Consider the following 16,955-nt stretch of genomic DNA (forward strand, 5'->3'; position numbering starts at 1 on the left):
AAGAATTACCATCTGCAAAAGGATCAAGACGCTCGGGGGAAATTATCATGGTCCGCCTGTGCTTTTTGTATTCGTCCTCCCGGTCTGCAATCTTCGGAGGTCGGTGCTCAGCAAATGGATCATACTAAAAAAACAGGTATGTCTCATTAACACTGACTATATTAAGGAACCAGTGGAATACTGGAAATAAAAATCATAAGACACATGGTTACTAAAAGAACATGCTGCCATCATATAATGGTAATATGAAAAGAGGTACATGGATATGAAACAATAATACGCCCATGTTCCAGTTTAGTGTTTTATGAAATGATTACCTTTATAAAATATATACTAGGCATTTTTTTAATTCTTCTAAATCAGTTTTTCTCAAAACATTCCAAGAAATGACTCCTAAAATACACAGGCTTCCCCAGGAACTCAGACATATACTTTTCTGTGCCTGAATAAATTATGGTTTTATTTTCATTTTTTAAAAATTCACCTGTTCCGTTGACTGTGGTATATCATTAAGCAGCGCCACTGGGGCATGATATCCTGGCTTCTTCTGACCAAGCAAACTGGTAGATGATGAGTAGTCATCGTCATCCTACAAAGAAAACCCCAAAAAAGTCACAGACAGAATGTAAGAACTTAAAATTGGCATGATAAAATATTTTTTCAAATTTGGCAACAACAGGTTACCTGGAACTCTTTCAGGTTTTTTTTTTTTTTCACTCAAAGTTTTAAACACAGTTCAACATTTACAGATACAAAACCATTTTAAAAGTCTTTACTTGCCTGGTAATATACTTCAACAAAAATGCTGTACTGTTAGGTTTTTAATTTTAAAAAGTGCAGTAGGTAATTCCCAAGGTCTTAACACCTCAAATAGTTCATTTTCTTTTAAAATGAGGTAGCAAACTCCCCTTTGTTTCTGAAACCTGTTGTTACCACTGTATTCTGTCATTTTGGTTGTAGAAAACCCAAAATGAGGCCCTGATTGCCTACTAAAAAATTTCACCTCAGACTTTTAAGTTTCTCTCAAAGAAAAAGGAAAAAGGAGGAAAGTGACCATTATAAAGTAAAATGTAAGCTGAACTTCAAAGAAACAACCAGTTGGTGATTACATTTATAAATTAAAATAACATAACTCTGTTACTGAAAAATAGGTTTTTCAGCAAATTTGGATGCTTGGAATGCCCTGATAACATTGTAATGTGAAATATGAAAGAGCTGTGGGAGAGGCCAGCGTTGTGGAACAGCAAGTAAAGCTGACCCTTTTGATGGTGGCATCCCATATATTCATGCTTAAGACGCAGCTGCTCCACTTCTGACCCAGCTCCCTGATATCAGCCTAAGAAAAGCAGCCCAAGTAGTGAGGCCCCAGCAGCCACAGCCATAGTGCAAGACCAGGGTGAGGTCCTGGCTGTGACCTGGCCCAGTGCTGGCTGTGGCAACCACCAGGGTGAGTGGGGGGGGGTGGACACTGTTGGTGTGTGTTGTGTTAGGGTTAGCTATCTCACTATCTCCAGCTGGCTCTCTAACTATTTCAAATAAGTAATTCTTTACAAGGAAAACGTATGGAGCTGGTGATGTGTTACACAGTGTTAGACCACTGGCATCCCATAGCCAAGCATCCAGTTAGCTCTGGCTGCCTCGCTTCACATCTGACTCCCTGCTGATGCTCCCGAGAACAGCAGATGATGGCCCTGGTACTTGGGCCCCTGCCACCAACAGGGGAGATCAGGCAGGGCTTCAGGCTCCTAGCTTAGGCCTAGGCCAGACCTGATGCTGTGGCCATTTGAGACATGAGTTAGCAGATAAAAACATTTCATTCTCTAGTCTTCCCTTTCAAAAATAACAATACAAATTTTAAAATCCCATAAAATCTTGTAAAACACCGCAAGGACTCTATTTCAAAATGAGAAGCAATCCTTCACAGGAACCACGACAGAAAAGGATCATAAGCCATCAACAACAAGAAAATGTCACTCATGTTAAGAACAAGGGAGAAATCAAGTCACGAGGACAAATGTCTACATATAATTGTTACTTCTGACATGGAGCCCAGTAGATAACTGTATGATTTACAGTAGTAATTATTTCTAGGTGCATAAAGACAAAGACTTAAACAAGTTTCTGAATCTTAGTAAGGAATAACATCTCAGACATGGTTATACACACTAAAAAAGATCTCTTAACCCAAAAATATTCAAACAAAAAACTCTACAGCTCATTTTCTCTACCAGGAAAAAAAAAACCTTGCCTATTACATAATTTGTAACTTACATCTTCAAGTTCAGTTGCAGCAATTGATGTCACGTATCCAGCAAATCTGCTGTCACTTCCACCATAAATTTCCTGATCATAGTAACCTGTAGAATCAAGGCCCACTCCTTGAGCTTCATCAAGAGCTGCCTTCTTGCCTTGAATTTCTCGAATCTGTGCTTCAATATCTGTAACAAAGATAACATAGCTTTTGTTTTCCAAACTGCTTTTCAAAATATCTCTACTAGGTATTATCAAAGCGCTATCATAAACACAATTTAAAATAATTTAATGTAACTCCATTACAAACAGTGGTTAGCAAAACAGAACAGATACACAATAAATATAGTAATAACATACAGAAGAGCTGCTTCCTATCTCATCAATTACAAATTCAGTTACAAATTACCCTCACCTTCAAATGGGCTACTACAACTATTCCTAAATCATTTTTTCTCTAACTCTTTCCCTAACGAAAGAAAATAGCACTGTTAATGTTGATTAGAAACCCAGAACTACATTCAAGGTTATTTTATGCCTACACTACTAGAAATAGAAGAAAAACAAACAAAAAAACAAAAACACATAGGCCAGTGCGATGGCTCAACAGGCTAATCCTCCCCCTTCAGCGCCAGCACTCCATATGGTTGCTGCTTCTAGTTCTGGCTACTCCACTTCCCATCCAGCTTCCTACTTATGGCCTGGGAAAGCAGCAGAGGGGGGTGCAAGGGCTTGGGCCCCTGCACCCACGTGGGAGACCCAGAGGAGGCTCCTGGCTCCTGATTTCAGAACCCCCCAGTTCGGGACATTGGGACGAACCAGTAGATGGACAATCTCTTTCCTTCTCTGTAAATCTGCCTTTCAAATGAAATAAGTCTTTAAAAAGAGAGCAAGAGGAATGGAAAGAAAAGTAAAAGAAAGAAAAAAGAGGAGAGACAAGAAAAGTTCGTTAAAGGGATTGTTACAAGGGGTATGGTGGAATCTCTTCCATCCTTCCTAAGCAGCAGCCAAGAGAATGAAACTCCATGAACTCCATCCTGGCTTAGCAGAGCCCTGAATTTGGCACATCTTCCACTGCTTTTCCAGGTACCTTTGCAGGGACGTAGACTGGAAGTGGAACAGACAAAAATTGGCACTCAAATGGGATGTGGGCATTGCAGACAGGGGTTTAACCAGAGGCACCACAGTTCCAGTTGTGAGTATCAGACACAATCACCATCCAATTCCCTTCAGCCACTTGCATATTGCAAGAGCAATACAAACAAATCCTCCAGTGGTTTGGAAAACTAAATGAGTCCCAAATCACAGATGCTCCACTTTGGATCCTGCTGCAAGTTAATGTGCCTGAGAAAGCAGATGATGGCCCAGTTGCCTGTGCCTCTGACACCCACATGGGAGTCCCAGGACCCTGGCTTCCAGGTGGCCCACTCCTAGACCTGCAGGCACTTGGGGAGTGAACCATAAGGTGGAAGGTATGTCTCTCTTCCTCTATAACTCTGCCTTTCATTTTTTAAATAATTAAATTTGCTTTTATTGAAAATGCAGATATATAGAGAAGGAGCTAAACAGAGAGAAACATCTTCCATCGGCTGGTTCATTTTCCAAATGATCACAACAGCCAGAGCAGAGCTGAACTAATTCCAGGCCAGGAGTCAGGAGCCTCTCCGAGGTCTCCCATGCAGGTGCAGGGGCCAACAAACTAGGCCCTCCTCTGCTGCTTTCCCAGGCCATAAGTAGGGATATAGATGGGAAGTGGAGCACCCAGGACATGAGAGACATGACCTACTTAGTGCCCATATGTGGATGCTGGTGCTGGCAGGTAGAGGATTAACCAGTTGTGCTATCCATAATGCTGCCTGCCTTTCTTTAATTCTGCCTTCCTAATACAAAGTAAGTTTTAAAAGAAAGGAGGACACTAAAGAGTGAATGATAATTTACTCTATTTGCCCCTTCCAAGTCTCCTGAGGCTTCTTCTCCATAAAACACATGTATTAACTTTTAGCTAAAGTAGGGGTACTTTAAAAATATTCATTGCCTTTGTGATAACATTCATAATATACATTAATATTTATTGCACACTAATACATGTTTTAACATATATGGGTACCACTTAGAGTAGACTGTTAGATGGTCTACAATCCTTCTGTTAAATCCAGTGTTATCTGATGATCACTAACCTTCAACAAATCACGTGGTATCCCTCTAACAAAGGTGGAGGTCTGGGATAACACCAGCACAGAACCTCCAACTTAACACTCCAAGCTTCCTCATTATGTGTCAGCAAACTATTTCAACTAACTCTTCACCCTTGTATTTCCAGTCTTGGTCAATCCGTCACTAAACTTCCCAACTGAGAACACTTTTTTCTACTTAAAATATAACCTACCCCAAAAAATGAGAAAAAAAGACAAGAAAAATCCCTACTCAAATATGCAAGCATCTAAAACAAAGTTTCATTCTCCAATTTTCCTCAATGTAATTTTAAAACTAGCAGCCAAACTGTCCCAGTTATCTAAATGTATAACATGTCACATTAGAAAAGAATAAAGCAGCCAAAACTCAAATAATTGTAAAAAAAAAAATAAATAAATAAAATAACCTAAAAAATGGGGGAGGGGGGTCACAATATTACACAAAAACAACATCACATCATACATAGCCTAATAATGCAACTTGCATTTCTCTCCTCACCTGCGAACAATCAACTTTATTTTCCTTCCAAAAGATTTTTATTTTCATTCTCAGCAAACTTCCTCCATTTACATAACACATTCAGAAACTACTTTTCATCTACCAAATTTTACTTACTGCTTTTATGTACTTGCTGACTAATTACAGAGGATCATAAAAATACTCAATTAGCAAATGTATAAAACCTATGTAAATCATGACTGTCCTATTAAACTAAGGTTTAGTAACAAAATTACCTAGCCCAAGGTCTTGCAGGGCTAGGCAACTGTTTGTTGTTAATTAATTCTGAGGGGACTTCATTACGAAACTTCCACTGGCTGCACATAATTAAATGTTTATGTGCAATCTAAGCATTGTTTTTTGTCTGAAATATAGGAATACGAAAGCTCAAAAAGTTAGTGAGTCTTGTTGGTGTACTTTAACTGCAGCACATATATGTAAACATTCAAAAAATTAAAACCTGATACCACAAAACTCAGTAGCTTTAACACGCCACAAAATACTGAATTATTCTTTGTTAGTAATATGCCAAAACGCGAAACATAACACATTCAAATATTTACATATTTAAAAGAATAAGTTTACATCACTACAATCACAAAGTAACTGCATCGGAGATTTCGTTTCCAAAATATAATGGGTGGAGCAAATACAGCAGAATATTAAAATTAATAAAGTTGGGTGGTACATGACAAAATATATTTTGTCATATACTTTCTTCTGTTAAAATGTTTCATAACAAAAAGTTAAGTTTCCATCCATAAAGACTAAAAAAAAATTTTCCGATCTATGCCAAAGATTTATAAAAATCTCACTTCTCATTTTATAAACATTGCATATCTTTGGTATTTTCAAAGATCTCACTAAACTATACCTACCTGTATGTAAGTATTCCTGCAGTTTTAAAAAACATGAACTAAAAATGAACAAATAATCCATTGCTGACAAATGGTTAACAAATAAAATCTGTTGTCATGTTAACTAGAGGAAAAAGAGTAACCAGAAGTTGAAAATAGTGAAGATCTGAGGTGGCAGAGAAATAAGGAACAGTTTATGCTAACTTCTCCCCTATTTTAATTATTACCACCATCAAAAAATCTTTTGTCTAGTTTACATCTTTCTAGTTCAGACTTCCTGTACTTTAGGACAATCAGATCTGAAGACAAAGAAGAACGGATCCTATCTGCTAATGAATGCTGAGACTACATGCTTAGTAGCCAACGAACTGCCAAGAGGTGGCACTTTAACCCAATGAAATCCATAAATACTGTCCCCATCAGTAATTGTGCCTTTTTATATCATAGACAACATGTACCTATTTTCTGGCTGAGAAGTATTCATGTTGGCAGTTTGCTATGATTATAAATAAGGCTGCAGCAAATACTTGTATTTGTGTACAGAGTTCTTGTGTGGAAATAGGTTTCACTATCATTTGGAAAAGCAATGTGACTCTGGGTCTTATTACATATAAGCCTATAATTTTACAAGAAACTTTTCAAAAGTAGATGAGAGCTGAATTACTCTGCAAAAAGGAAGAACTTTGAAAGATGAAATGGTGGGGGGAAATTAAGAAATAAAATGAAGAGAAACTGAGATATGAGATTTATAAAATTCCACATTAACATGGTACTGGAAAAGGGGATCGAAGTGTAGAATATTTTCAGAATGAAAACCTCACTTCTGTTTGAGCCACTTTCTCCTCACAATCTTCAGCAAAAACTACTTCCAGGGGTAGGGTAAGGATGTTAAGACTCTACTACTGACACTGAAATCTTAAAAAGAGAGCAGAGATGAACTATCTTGACAGTAACATTTAGAATCTTAACACTGAGGTTACGCACAGAGCCTTCAAACAGCTAAACACAGTGGACTTATATTAACCAACAACCCACCATGAGCCACACTAAAGGGAGTCCTGAGGATAAACAGAAGAGAATGCACTCTTTAACATTTTTTTTAAGTTTATTTATTTTTATTAGAAAGGCAGATTTACAGAGAGAAGACAGAGAGCTCTTCTGACTGCTGGCTTAATTCCCAAGTGGCTGCAAAGGCAGGAGCTGGCCCATCTGAAGCCAGGATCCAGGAGCTTTGCCCGGGTCTCCCACACAGATGCATAGTTCCAAGGCTTTGGGCCGTCCTCTATCACTTTCCCAGGCCACATTCAGAGAGCAGGATGGGAAGTTGAGCAGCTGGGACAGGAACTGGTGCCCATATGGGATCCTGACACATGCAAGGCAAGGACTTAGCTACTGTGCCAGGGCCCCCCAATATTCTTTTATAGTATATCACTAGATGTCATAGTAAAACTATGCTGGGCTGCAATTAGTCCTATTAGAAAACTGTGGGAGCATATTTATTGCCAATAAAATTATGGTGAAGAATCCAGCATACACATCACCTTTGTTTAATTTCCTTCCCATGGCTAACACAAACTGAAACAAGCTTAACTTCTTTTTTTTTTTTAAGGCTTTTATTTATTTTTATTGAAAAGGCAGATATTCAGAGAGGAGGAGTGACAGAGAGGAAGGTTCACTCCCCAAGCAGCCGCAAGGGCCAGAGCTGAACCAATCCAAAGCCAGGAGCTCTTCCAGGTATCCCACGTTGGTGCAGGGTCCCAAGGCCTTGGGCCATCCTCAACTACCTTCCCAGGCCACAAGCAGAGAGCTGGATGGGAAGTGGGACTGCCGGGATTAGAACCAGCGCCCATGGAATCCTGGCACATTCAAGGCGAGGAGAACTTTAACCACTATGCTATCATGCCGGGCCCATTAATTTCAAAACATTGCTCTTTCCACCAGCCAGGAACATTTTTGGCTGTTCCCCTGCAGGGAGGCTAACACCTTGACTGAAGCAGTAATTGTAGGAATGAGAGGGAGAATCCTGCAGCTAATTTACTGTTTTCTACCCTTTTCCCTCCATACTGCAGCAAACTCTACAAGACACAGGTGCAACAAAGGCTCCTTTGGCTAATCCTCTGCTTTGCAAGAACCAAGATTCCACTTAACACCAGTTCAGTCCCAGCTGCTCCACTTCCTATCCAGCTCACTGCTTGTGGCAGAAAGCACTGGAGGACCGTACCAAAACCTTTTATCCTGAACCTCCATGGGAGACTCAGAAAAAACCCTGGCTTCAGGCTTTGGATCAGCTCAGTTCCAGCCATTGCGGCCATCTGGGAAGTGAACCAGCAGATGGAAATTGTTTCTCCTTCTCTCTGTAAATCTGACTTTCCAATAATAAGTAAATCTTTAAAAGAAATTTTTTAAAGGTGCACAAGCAAATAAGAAAAAAGGGAAAAAATGGTGGCAGAGGAACCTGTCTACTAAAAACAAGACTCCAGGGACATATTAATTGATAACACATGAATTTATTTTTAAAAAATGGGTAAAATGAACACTGGACAGCTTACTACATTACTTCCAGACTGTAATAATATTACTACTTTCTACAGACATTACATTTTAGAAATACAAACCAAAGTACTCACAGATAGTGACAAATACAGTGGATAGTGATAGACCCCAATAGGGAAGGGGAGACCGGCACTGTGACACAGTGAGTTAAGCAGATACTCATAACACTGGCACCTTGCCCCATGTCAGACAGCCAGCCTGAGTCCCGGCTGCTCTGCTGTCAACCCAGCTTTCTGCCAATGTGCATATGAAAGTGGGAAAAAAGGTGGTCAAAGAGCTTTGGGGCCCTGCTGCTTATGAGACACAGGAAGGCATTCCTAGCTCCTGACTTCAGCATGGCCTAGACCTGGCTGTCTTAGTCATTTAGTGGGTGAATCAGGATGGATTTAATCTGTCTCATTCTGTCACTCTTTCTCAATAAATGTAAAAAAAAAAAGAGGGGTTGCTGGGGAAAGTAGAAGGGACTAGTAAACAAAATCAGCTCTACATTTTAAACTATCAAAGCTAGGAAATAAATACATGGAGATTCCTATCACTATTCTCCCAACTTTTCTGGGTGTTTGTAATTTTTTTATGTATTTATTTTTTTATATAAACATTTTTATTTGAAAGACTGAGTTACAGAAAGAGAGAGAGAGAGAAATCTTCCACATGTTGGTTCACTCCCCAAAATGCTGGTTCACTCTCCACAATGGCTGGAGCTGGACTGGCAAAGACAGGAGCTTCATCTGGGTCTCTCGCATGGATGCAAGGGCCCAAGCACTTGGCCATTCTATGCAGCATCCTTGGCGACATCAGCAGGTAACTGGATCGGAAGTGGAGTAGCCAGAACTTAAATTAGTATCCATATTAAATACCATGCCACAGGTACCAGCAGTCTGCTGCTCCTTAGCCCCAGACTTATCGCTTGCAGTTTTCAATAATGGAAAGATTTTTAATGGAAAGATTTAAAAAAAAAAAAAAGCAAGGTTTTAATAAGTTCAGTTCCTTTTCATTCTTATTTCTTCTCTAGTCTCTTGAAGCCAAAATCTGACACCATGCAATAGAAGTAGCATGGTCTCTGAAATGAAATCCTACATTAAACATAGTTTTTAGTTCTTTTATGTAACATCTTGAATATGCTGCAACTTTTTAAATCCTTGCACCTCCTTTTGTCATTTTACTGGTCTTCCAAATTAGCAGTAGACAACAAAAGCTTTCAACTCTTGAAGGAAGAAAGACTGATGCAGAGGAAGAGAAGGACAATCTCCCAGCTGCTCGCTCACTAACCCAACTACCCACAAAAAGCCAGGCAGGGCTGGGTTAGACCTTGTCACTCCTTTAGATCAAGTTTTCAACTAATGCTCCTGGGAAAACAACACAGAATAACCCAAGAACCTGGGCCACTTCCACCAGGTGGGAGATCCAAAAAGCTCCCGACTTCTGGCTCCAGCTTGGCCGAGCACCGGCCAATGCAGCTATGGAGAATGAACTAGCTGATGGAGACTGTTTCGCCTTTCTCTGTTTCCTCTGTCTTTCAAATAAATAAATAAACCTTTTTTAAAAATACAGAAGACAGATGTTAACAGTGTCAACTGGCTCATCTGGCACCTCAAAATATTCAAAAACAGAGTTCCTTCTTTACTAAGATAAAAAATCACCAACACCATTATACTAAAAACAAAAAAAGATGTTAAGATTTTCTGGAGGGAGGAAGTAGGAAGTAACATTGTCAGGATTTTATCTAGAAACTAAATTAAATCTCTCCATTAGTTAGAAATACAGCTAAAATTAACTTTAAAATGTTTGGTCACAAACACATGAAACACCTTTTCTGAGAATTTAGTCTGACATCAAAAGATAATACTATGAAACCCATAGTCTTGCAAGATGGCAAACATCCAACCTACTGCATTCTTTTTATTTTGAATGCAACAGTTGAACTCATGTTGATTCAAAGATGTGGATTTCTCTTTACTCTTTAATTTTATTTTTAATATTGTTTACATAGTTGAGAAGGATGCATTTCCCTGAGGGCCTCTGATTAGGGTGGGAGAAGGTCAGGTATGAAAGAAGGTGGTTTGGACAAATGTTTCAGTATTTTTTTTTTCTCTGTCCACAAAGAAATGGGGGAGAGGGCTACTGCTTGGTGTAAAACCACATCAACACCTGGGTATGGACAACAGTCCTTTGATGATGCCCTAGTCTCTGCTGTGAGGACGTGTGTTCCCAGGGTACTGTTTGACTAGTTTAGATAGCACTGAAACACTGTCAATTTCACTGCTCCAGGACTGAGAAAAATCTTTCCACAGTCTATTGGCTGACAAAGTCCTCCTTAGTGCACTTATGTTGGTTTCTTAACTGCTAGTTCAAATGCCACCATTATTGTTCCTAGCTTAAACTCTCCCCCAACTGAGCCATGTGTGAGCAGTGTCTGGGTATGGACAAGCCTTGGCAGGGCTGAAACATTCAACAGCAAGAACCAGAATGGGTTGAAGGCCAGCAAGGAAAAGACACTGTTCCTACCAGGACAGGAGGTGGACTAAGTAGGGCTGGCCCACGGACCCATCGATTATGTACAAGATCTGCCATAGGGAGAGATTCTGATGGAGCAGCTTGGGAAATTCCTCTGTCAGGACACAGTCCCTGCAGGTGAGCACAAGAACCATGACAGGGAGCAACCCAGACCAGGCCAGGGAAAGGTATCCACTGACATACATTTGGCATAGGTCAGGGGTAGACCAGGCTGAATCAGTTCACGTCATCCACTGGCAAATCCGAGCACCAGAACACAGTGTGGGTCATGCCAGGTTTGGTCGCAACACATACCAGTACACATTTCGGCTGGGATTGAGTGCCTGCTGGGCTGGGCTGGGCTAGGCTGTAACCCTCACCAGCATCAGTGGGAATTGGGGTCAGCCAGGCTGGGCCAGGATACAACACCCACTGACAAATGCCAAGCTGAGGTGGACTATGCCACACTGGGCCCCAGCACCCAACCAGCACACATGAGAACCAGGGAGGGAGGGGACAAAGCTGGTAGGGGGAATGTGGACGGCTCCCCTGCTGGACACCCACTCCCACTGGAGAGTGTGAGTTGGGAAGGGGGCAGACCAGATCAGGCAGGACTACAACACCTGTGGGCCTCATGTGAGCTAGATCAGGGAAAAGACAGGCTGGGCTGACTGTTCCTACTAGTATAAGCATAAATTTTAGTGGGTGAGGGTAGGTTGGGCTTTGCCACATCATCAGCTGGCAGAGGCTGGCACTGGGGGGCTAATTCTGTCAAGTCAAACCACAGAACCACCTGGAGAGTGCACAATCCAGGAGTAGGAGTGGCCTAGGAGGAAAATAATGGATACCAGAGTGGTATCCACCAGTATGTGTGCGGCTGGACAGTAGGACAGGATGTGTTGCACTAGGCTTCAATGTCCATTGACAGGTACGAGAGCTAAATGGGATGTGTGACAGAGTGAACAAGTCTGCTATACATATTGGCAAGCATGGGAACCAGGGTAGGAGACAGGTCTGGTGGGGGTTATTAAAACTAAAAACTAGAATTACAATGTAAACTCCTCCACTGAACACTAGATAAAAGTTATAAACCAATCCCCAAATGATTCTATGGGGGAGATCTTTCAAATCCTTCAGCAGGGTCCAGGGCTGTGGCAACTGTGTGAGGCTGTCACCCGATGCCTGTATCCCAGATAAGCACCGGTTCCAGTCCTGGCTGCTCCACTTCAAACCCAGCTCCCTCCTAGCGCACCGGGGGAGGCAGCAGAGCATAGCACACTGCTCACGCCTCTGCCATTCCCTTGGGAGACCAAAGCATAATTCCAGACTCCTGGCTTTTGCTGTAGACATGTAGTGCCTGAATCAATGGATGGAAGATATGTCTCTACCTCTGTCTCTATAATTCTTTTAAATAATTTTTTTTTTTTTGCTAGCAACCCCCATATCAGAAGGCTATAAAATCAAAGTAACTATTTTCAACACAGGAAAATAAATCTTGGCAGGCTGCAGAACACCTCAGCAGTCACTCAGGAACTGCTGGATGGCAAGACCATGCACATTTGTAATTTATACATGTAACACAATTTGGTAACATGCAGTAAAAATTCTACTTAAGTTGTTCTTTTTATATTTTTTTATTTTTCTTTTGATTTTTATTATTTTCTTTTCATATTTAAACCAAGGAAAGAATAAGCTATACTGACCAGGACAAAAAATGATCAGGTTGGTTAAAGAGAACATTAGAGCTGATCCTTCAGAAATGGTTGAAGAAAATATGTTTGACAAAAAGGAAAAAATAGTTACAGCTGGCCTCAATGATGGGAATACCTTGTGAAAACAATAATAACCTATTTCAGTCTGAACAGAATATTATTTATCTCCCAAGACTTAACTACAAACTACTGATGCCGTGACTGTAGAAATACATCATAAGGAGGAGGCGTACCAAGATGCAGAGGGTTATGGCGCAGTGTTAAGCCGAGGCTTGAGACGCCTGCAGCCTATTTGGGAACACCAAATGAGTCTCAGCTTCCTGGTTTCTGATCCAGTGTCCTGCTAACACACCAGGGAAGCAACAGATGGATGAAGCATTTGGGCCTCTGGTATCCACATGGGAAACCAAAACAGAATTATGGCTTGAACCTGACCTAGGTCCACTACTATATTCTTTAGGGGAGTAAACAATTCTCACTTCCTCTCCCACTCCTTCTAATTTTTAAAAATAAAAATTCCAGAGTCCAGCGTGATGGCTTGGTGGCTAATCCTCCCCGCTTCAAGGGCCAGGATCCCATATCAGCGCTGGTTCGTGTCCCAGTTGCTCCAGTTTCCATTCAGCTCCCTGCTTATGGCCTGGGAAAGCAGTAGTGGATGATCCAAAGCCTTGAGATCCTGAACCGCTTGGGAGACATGGAAGAAGCTCCTGGCTCCTGGATTTGGATTTTGGATTGGCTCAGCTCCAACCATTATAGCCATGTGGGGAGTGAACCAGTGGATAGAAGATCTGTCTGTCTCTTTCTTCCTCTCTCTCTGTAAATCTGTCTTTCCAATAAAAATAACAGAAAGTCTTCAAAAACAACAACAACTACAAGGCGGGGACAGGAGTGGCATTTAGTGTAGTAATTAAGGCATGCTTAGCACACCCAAATCCCCTGAATGCCCACATTTAAGTCCTGGCGCTCTCCTGATTCCACTTCCTTGCTTCCTGCTAAAACACAGCCTGGGAAGCACCAAAAGAAAATGCAGTAATGGGGTCCTGTAACCCACATGAGAAATGCAGACTGAGTTATGGGCCTCGGTTTGGATGTGGCTCAGACTTGGCTGTTGCAGGCATTTGGGGAGAACCAGCAACTGGAAGGTATCCTCAGTCCCGGAATTCAAAAAAAAAAAAATTGTTTTTTTTTTAGGCTGGCGGCGTGGCCCAGCGGCTAAAGTCCTCACCTTGAACACACAGGGATCCCATAAGGGCGCCAGTTCTAATCCCAGCAGCTCCCCTTCCCATCCACCTCCCTGCTTGTGGCCTGGGAAAGCAGTCAAGGCCAGCACAATGCTTTGGAATCCTTCACCCATGTGGGAGACCTGGAGGAAGACTCCTGGCTATGGATCAGCACAGCACCGGCCATTGCGCTCACTTGGGGAGTGAATCATCGGACGGAAGATCTTCCTCTCTGTCTCTCCTCCTCTCTGTATATCTGACTTTGTAATAAAATAAATAAATCTTCAAAAAAATTTTTTTTAAGTTTAAATAAAAAATAAAAGACATGGTACAACAAAGTGTCCTTACCAGAAATTTTATTTAGGACAACTTGAAACAAAACCAAGTACTACACATTTTTAAAGACCTCTCCAGTGAGGTTTGAATCTAAGTCATTTTTCTAAGAATCGATGATCTGAACCCAAGTCATCCATCACACCTGTGACTTTCCTAACAGAATGTGGTACCAGGTGAGAAAGGAGAGTACTTTGTTCTGTAGTCACTGGTGGAAAGCCTTCCACAATCTGACACTTAATACTTCACTTTCGCTGTTACAGAGGGCCCAGCATATGCTTCCCCCATCCAGCTCAAACATATATCCAAGCCAACCCAAACCTTCAAAGATTAATAATGTGCTCTTTTTCTGTGAAACTCTTAATATTTCCAGTATATATTAACGTCTCAATAAAAAATCTGTTTATACACACATAATTCACCAGGTACTGGGGATACGAAGACAATCTCAAAGTACAAAAAAAAAAAAAAACCTTTAATGCAATAATTACTCTAAATGATAAAAACTTACTGAATACTACAATAGCACTCTCTCTCCCAGCAAGAAACCAATTCTCCTCCATGTTGTAAGAAATGGCTTGCCAAGTGAAAACAAAGAACAAAAATGTCATGAGGAAGGGAGCCAGAAGCCATGCCCACTCTATTTCAGTTATCACCCTGCCACTTGTAACACAGTGACAGTTTTTCAGGCAGGGCTCAGATGGTAAACCAAAGATGGCACTACCTCAGTGACATTGACAGAACTCTCTCAAACAAAACAGCGAGGTGCCAACAAACAAGCATCAAAGCTACCAGGACCCCAACTGAGGAACCTAATCCTGAGTGAACAAAATCAGCAACATTTTTCATATTTGCCAATTGCTTTGCAAAAGGTTATTTTGAGATAATCTAGAAACAGAAGACTAGGGCCTGAGGATGCCACTGGGCCTTGGTGCCTTAGTGGCCCAACGACTCCACTGACGTTGTGGTCCTATCCAACTTCCCAGATTCACAGATTTCCCTCCTTGCACCCTCTTTCCTACCGTGCCAGCCTTCTCCAAACACGTTTCCGAATTAACAGTTCTCTCAAGCTTAATGTCCTCCTTTAATGTAACACTAATTAATGCTTGCAGACCAGAGACACGTCACTTCTGTATGAAGCAGTCCTAACCATAAATGTGTCACTTATACTCAGGGTCCCAGAAATATGCTGTTTATATTTCTATTTAAGCCTTCTCTAAGAAAATCTAAACACGTGTCTAGTTTCCCATCAGACTACAATGCTTCATGGTCTCTTACACTCTGACTTAATACTGAACCCCCCACACACACACCTAGAAAGGACGAATGGAATCAACATCATTCTTGCACCTGGAATCCTTGTGCCCACTGTGAATTTCAGACTCAAAGTCGAATCAAGAAGTGCAGCTCCCAACTTCCCAGGGCCCCCGTTTCCTGTCATCCCTGGGTACTCCCTAATGGAGCCCAGGTTAGTCCTTAACTCCGCAAACTCTAACCACCAGAAAAGGTTCATCTAGGTTCAAATCTTAAGCCACCGACCAAAATAATGACTTTCTCTCCTCTACCCGTTCCTCCAGTAAACAGCCACCAAAGAAAAAAATACAGTGATTAGGAAAAGCCAAAGGCAAACAAAAAATCCGGCCAGACTGTATTGCTAGGCCGTTTCGTGTAAAAACAATAATCGAGGAACCAAGACACCCGGAGACACGCACACCACCCAACGCGAGAGCGGCGCCTCGGTTTAGGAACGCCCAAACAGCGGCGACCCCAGTGCAGCGCTTTCCTGCCGACCACCGCGCCGCCCGCCCACGTCTCCCCCACCCTCTTCCCTGGAATCACCCTTCACAGACCACCGCAACGACGCCCCTGGCCGCCAAGCAGCTACATTTAAACGCGGAACAAAGCGCCCGTCTGCGCTGTACGAGCAGGACGCCATTACGCGGGGCCGTGGCCTGCACCGCTAGCGCTCAGAACACGACACCGGCCCCGGGGCGAGGCCGCAGTCCCCCCAACAACAGACACCACAACAAAGAGTCTGAGGCCCGGAAAGGCCGTCGTAACACCGCGGCAGCGGAGAAGCCACGTCTACAGGGAAAGTCCGCTTACCTTCGTGAGTCTTGGCGATCTTCGCCATTTTGTCCACTCGAACACACAGACGGAACTGGCGCTCCCGAGAACTTCCGCTCGCCGCCGCCGCCACGGAGAAAAATAGCTGGGCGTGCTCTCTGCGCATGCGCCTAACGGGAGCGCGCTCCGCTGAGAGACACGTGACAGAGCAGCCGCCTAGGTGGAATCGCGAGCTGCCTTGTGGGTGTGGGCGGAGCCTGGGTTAGTCCCGGGGCGGAGCTTAGCTTGCGACCCCGGAAGCTGACACCGAGTGACGGGGCGGGTGAGCGGATAGATTCCTGAGGGTGGACCGCCGCAGAAGTTGTGTGAAACTAAGGTTTCGGGGCTGGAGGAGACGTCAGTCCTTCAGTCTTTGGAACCTTCCTTAGCAGGCCTCGGCTCTGGCGGTGCGGAGGGACCGAGACAGTCCCAACAGTCTCCTCACGCTGTAATTCTGGGTCGTTTTCTTACTGTCCTCTCATTAATGGCCAGCGGTCTCGGTGAGCTAATCCCATGCAAGACCTAACAACAAATAGGGTAGAGGGACGTGTCAATTGTGCCCGGTCACACAGCTACCAAATTCCACGGCGAGAATCCTGCCACCGTTGGAAGGTCGTCTCACTTCTTAGATTCTTAGAAAACCACTGCCCTAAGCGTTGTGCCTAAATCATGAATTTCAGTAAGTCAGAATACAACAATCTTTACCCCGGATGTAAATTATGTTATCATAAACTTGCATA

General features: G+C 42.5%; 1 protein-coding gene across 2 annotated transcripts in view; it reads right to left on the bottom strand.

Annotated features, from left to right (window-relative positions):
- Positions 1-16,366, bottom strand: part of SF3B1 (splicing factor 3b subunit 1) — a 39,661-nt gene extending 23,295 nt beyond the window's left edge. The window contains exons 1-4 of one of the 2 annotated variants that reach the window (XR_005883024.1): positions 16,216-16,320; positions 2,272-2,438; positions 485-589; positions 10-124 (exon numbers count right to left, since the gene is read on the bottom strand). Coding sequence is in view for 1 of the 2 variants with exons in the window: in XM_040971924.1 (XP_040827858.1) it covers positions 10-124; positions 485-589; positions 2,272-2,438; positions 16,216-16,342 (514 nt within the window). In the remaining variant the exon portion in view is untranslated. Of the gene's footprint in view, positions 1-9; positions 125-484; positions 590-2,271; positions 2,439-16,215 lie in introns of both variants that reach the window. The other variant, XM_040971924.1, reaches the window with a different exon arrangement.
- Between the last annotated feature and the right edge of the window lie 589 nt (positions 16,367-16,955).

This window comes from Ochotona curzoniae, unplaced genomic scaffold (genome assembly GCF_017591425.1).
Source record: "Ochotona curzoniae isolate NIBS_2020 unplaced genomic scaffold, NIBS_Ocur_1.0 contig_2210, whole genome shotgun sequence".
NCBI classification, from domain to species: domain Eukaryota; kingdom Metazoa; phylum Chordata; class Mammalia; order Lagomorpha; family Ochotonidae; genus Ochotona; species Ochotona curzoniae.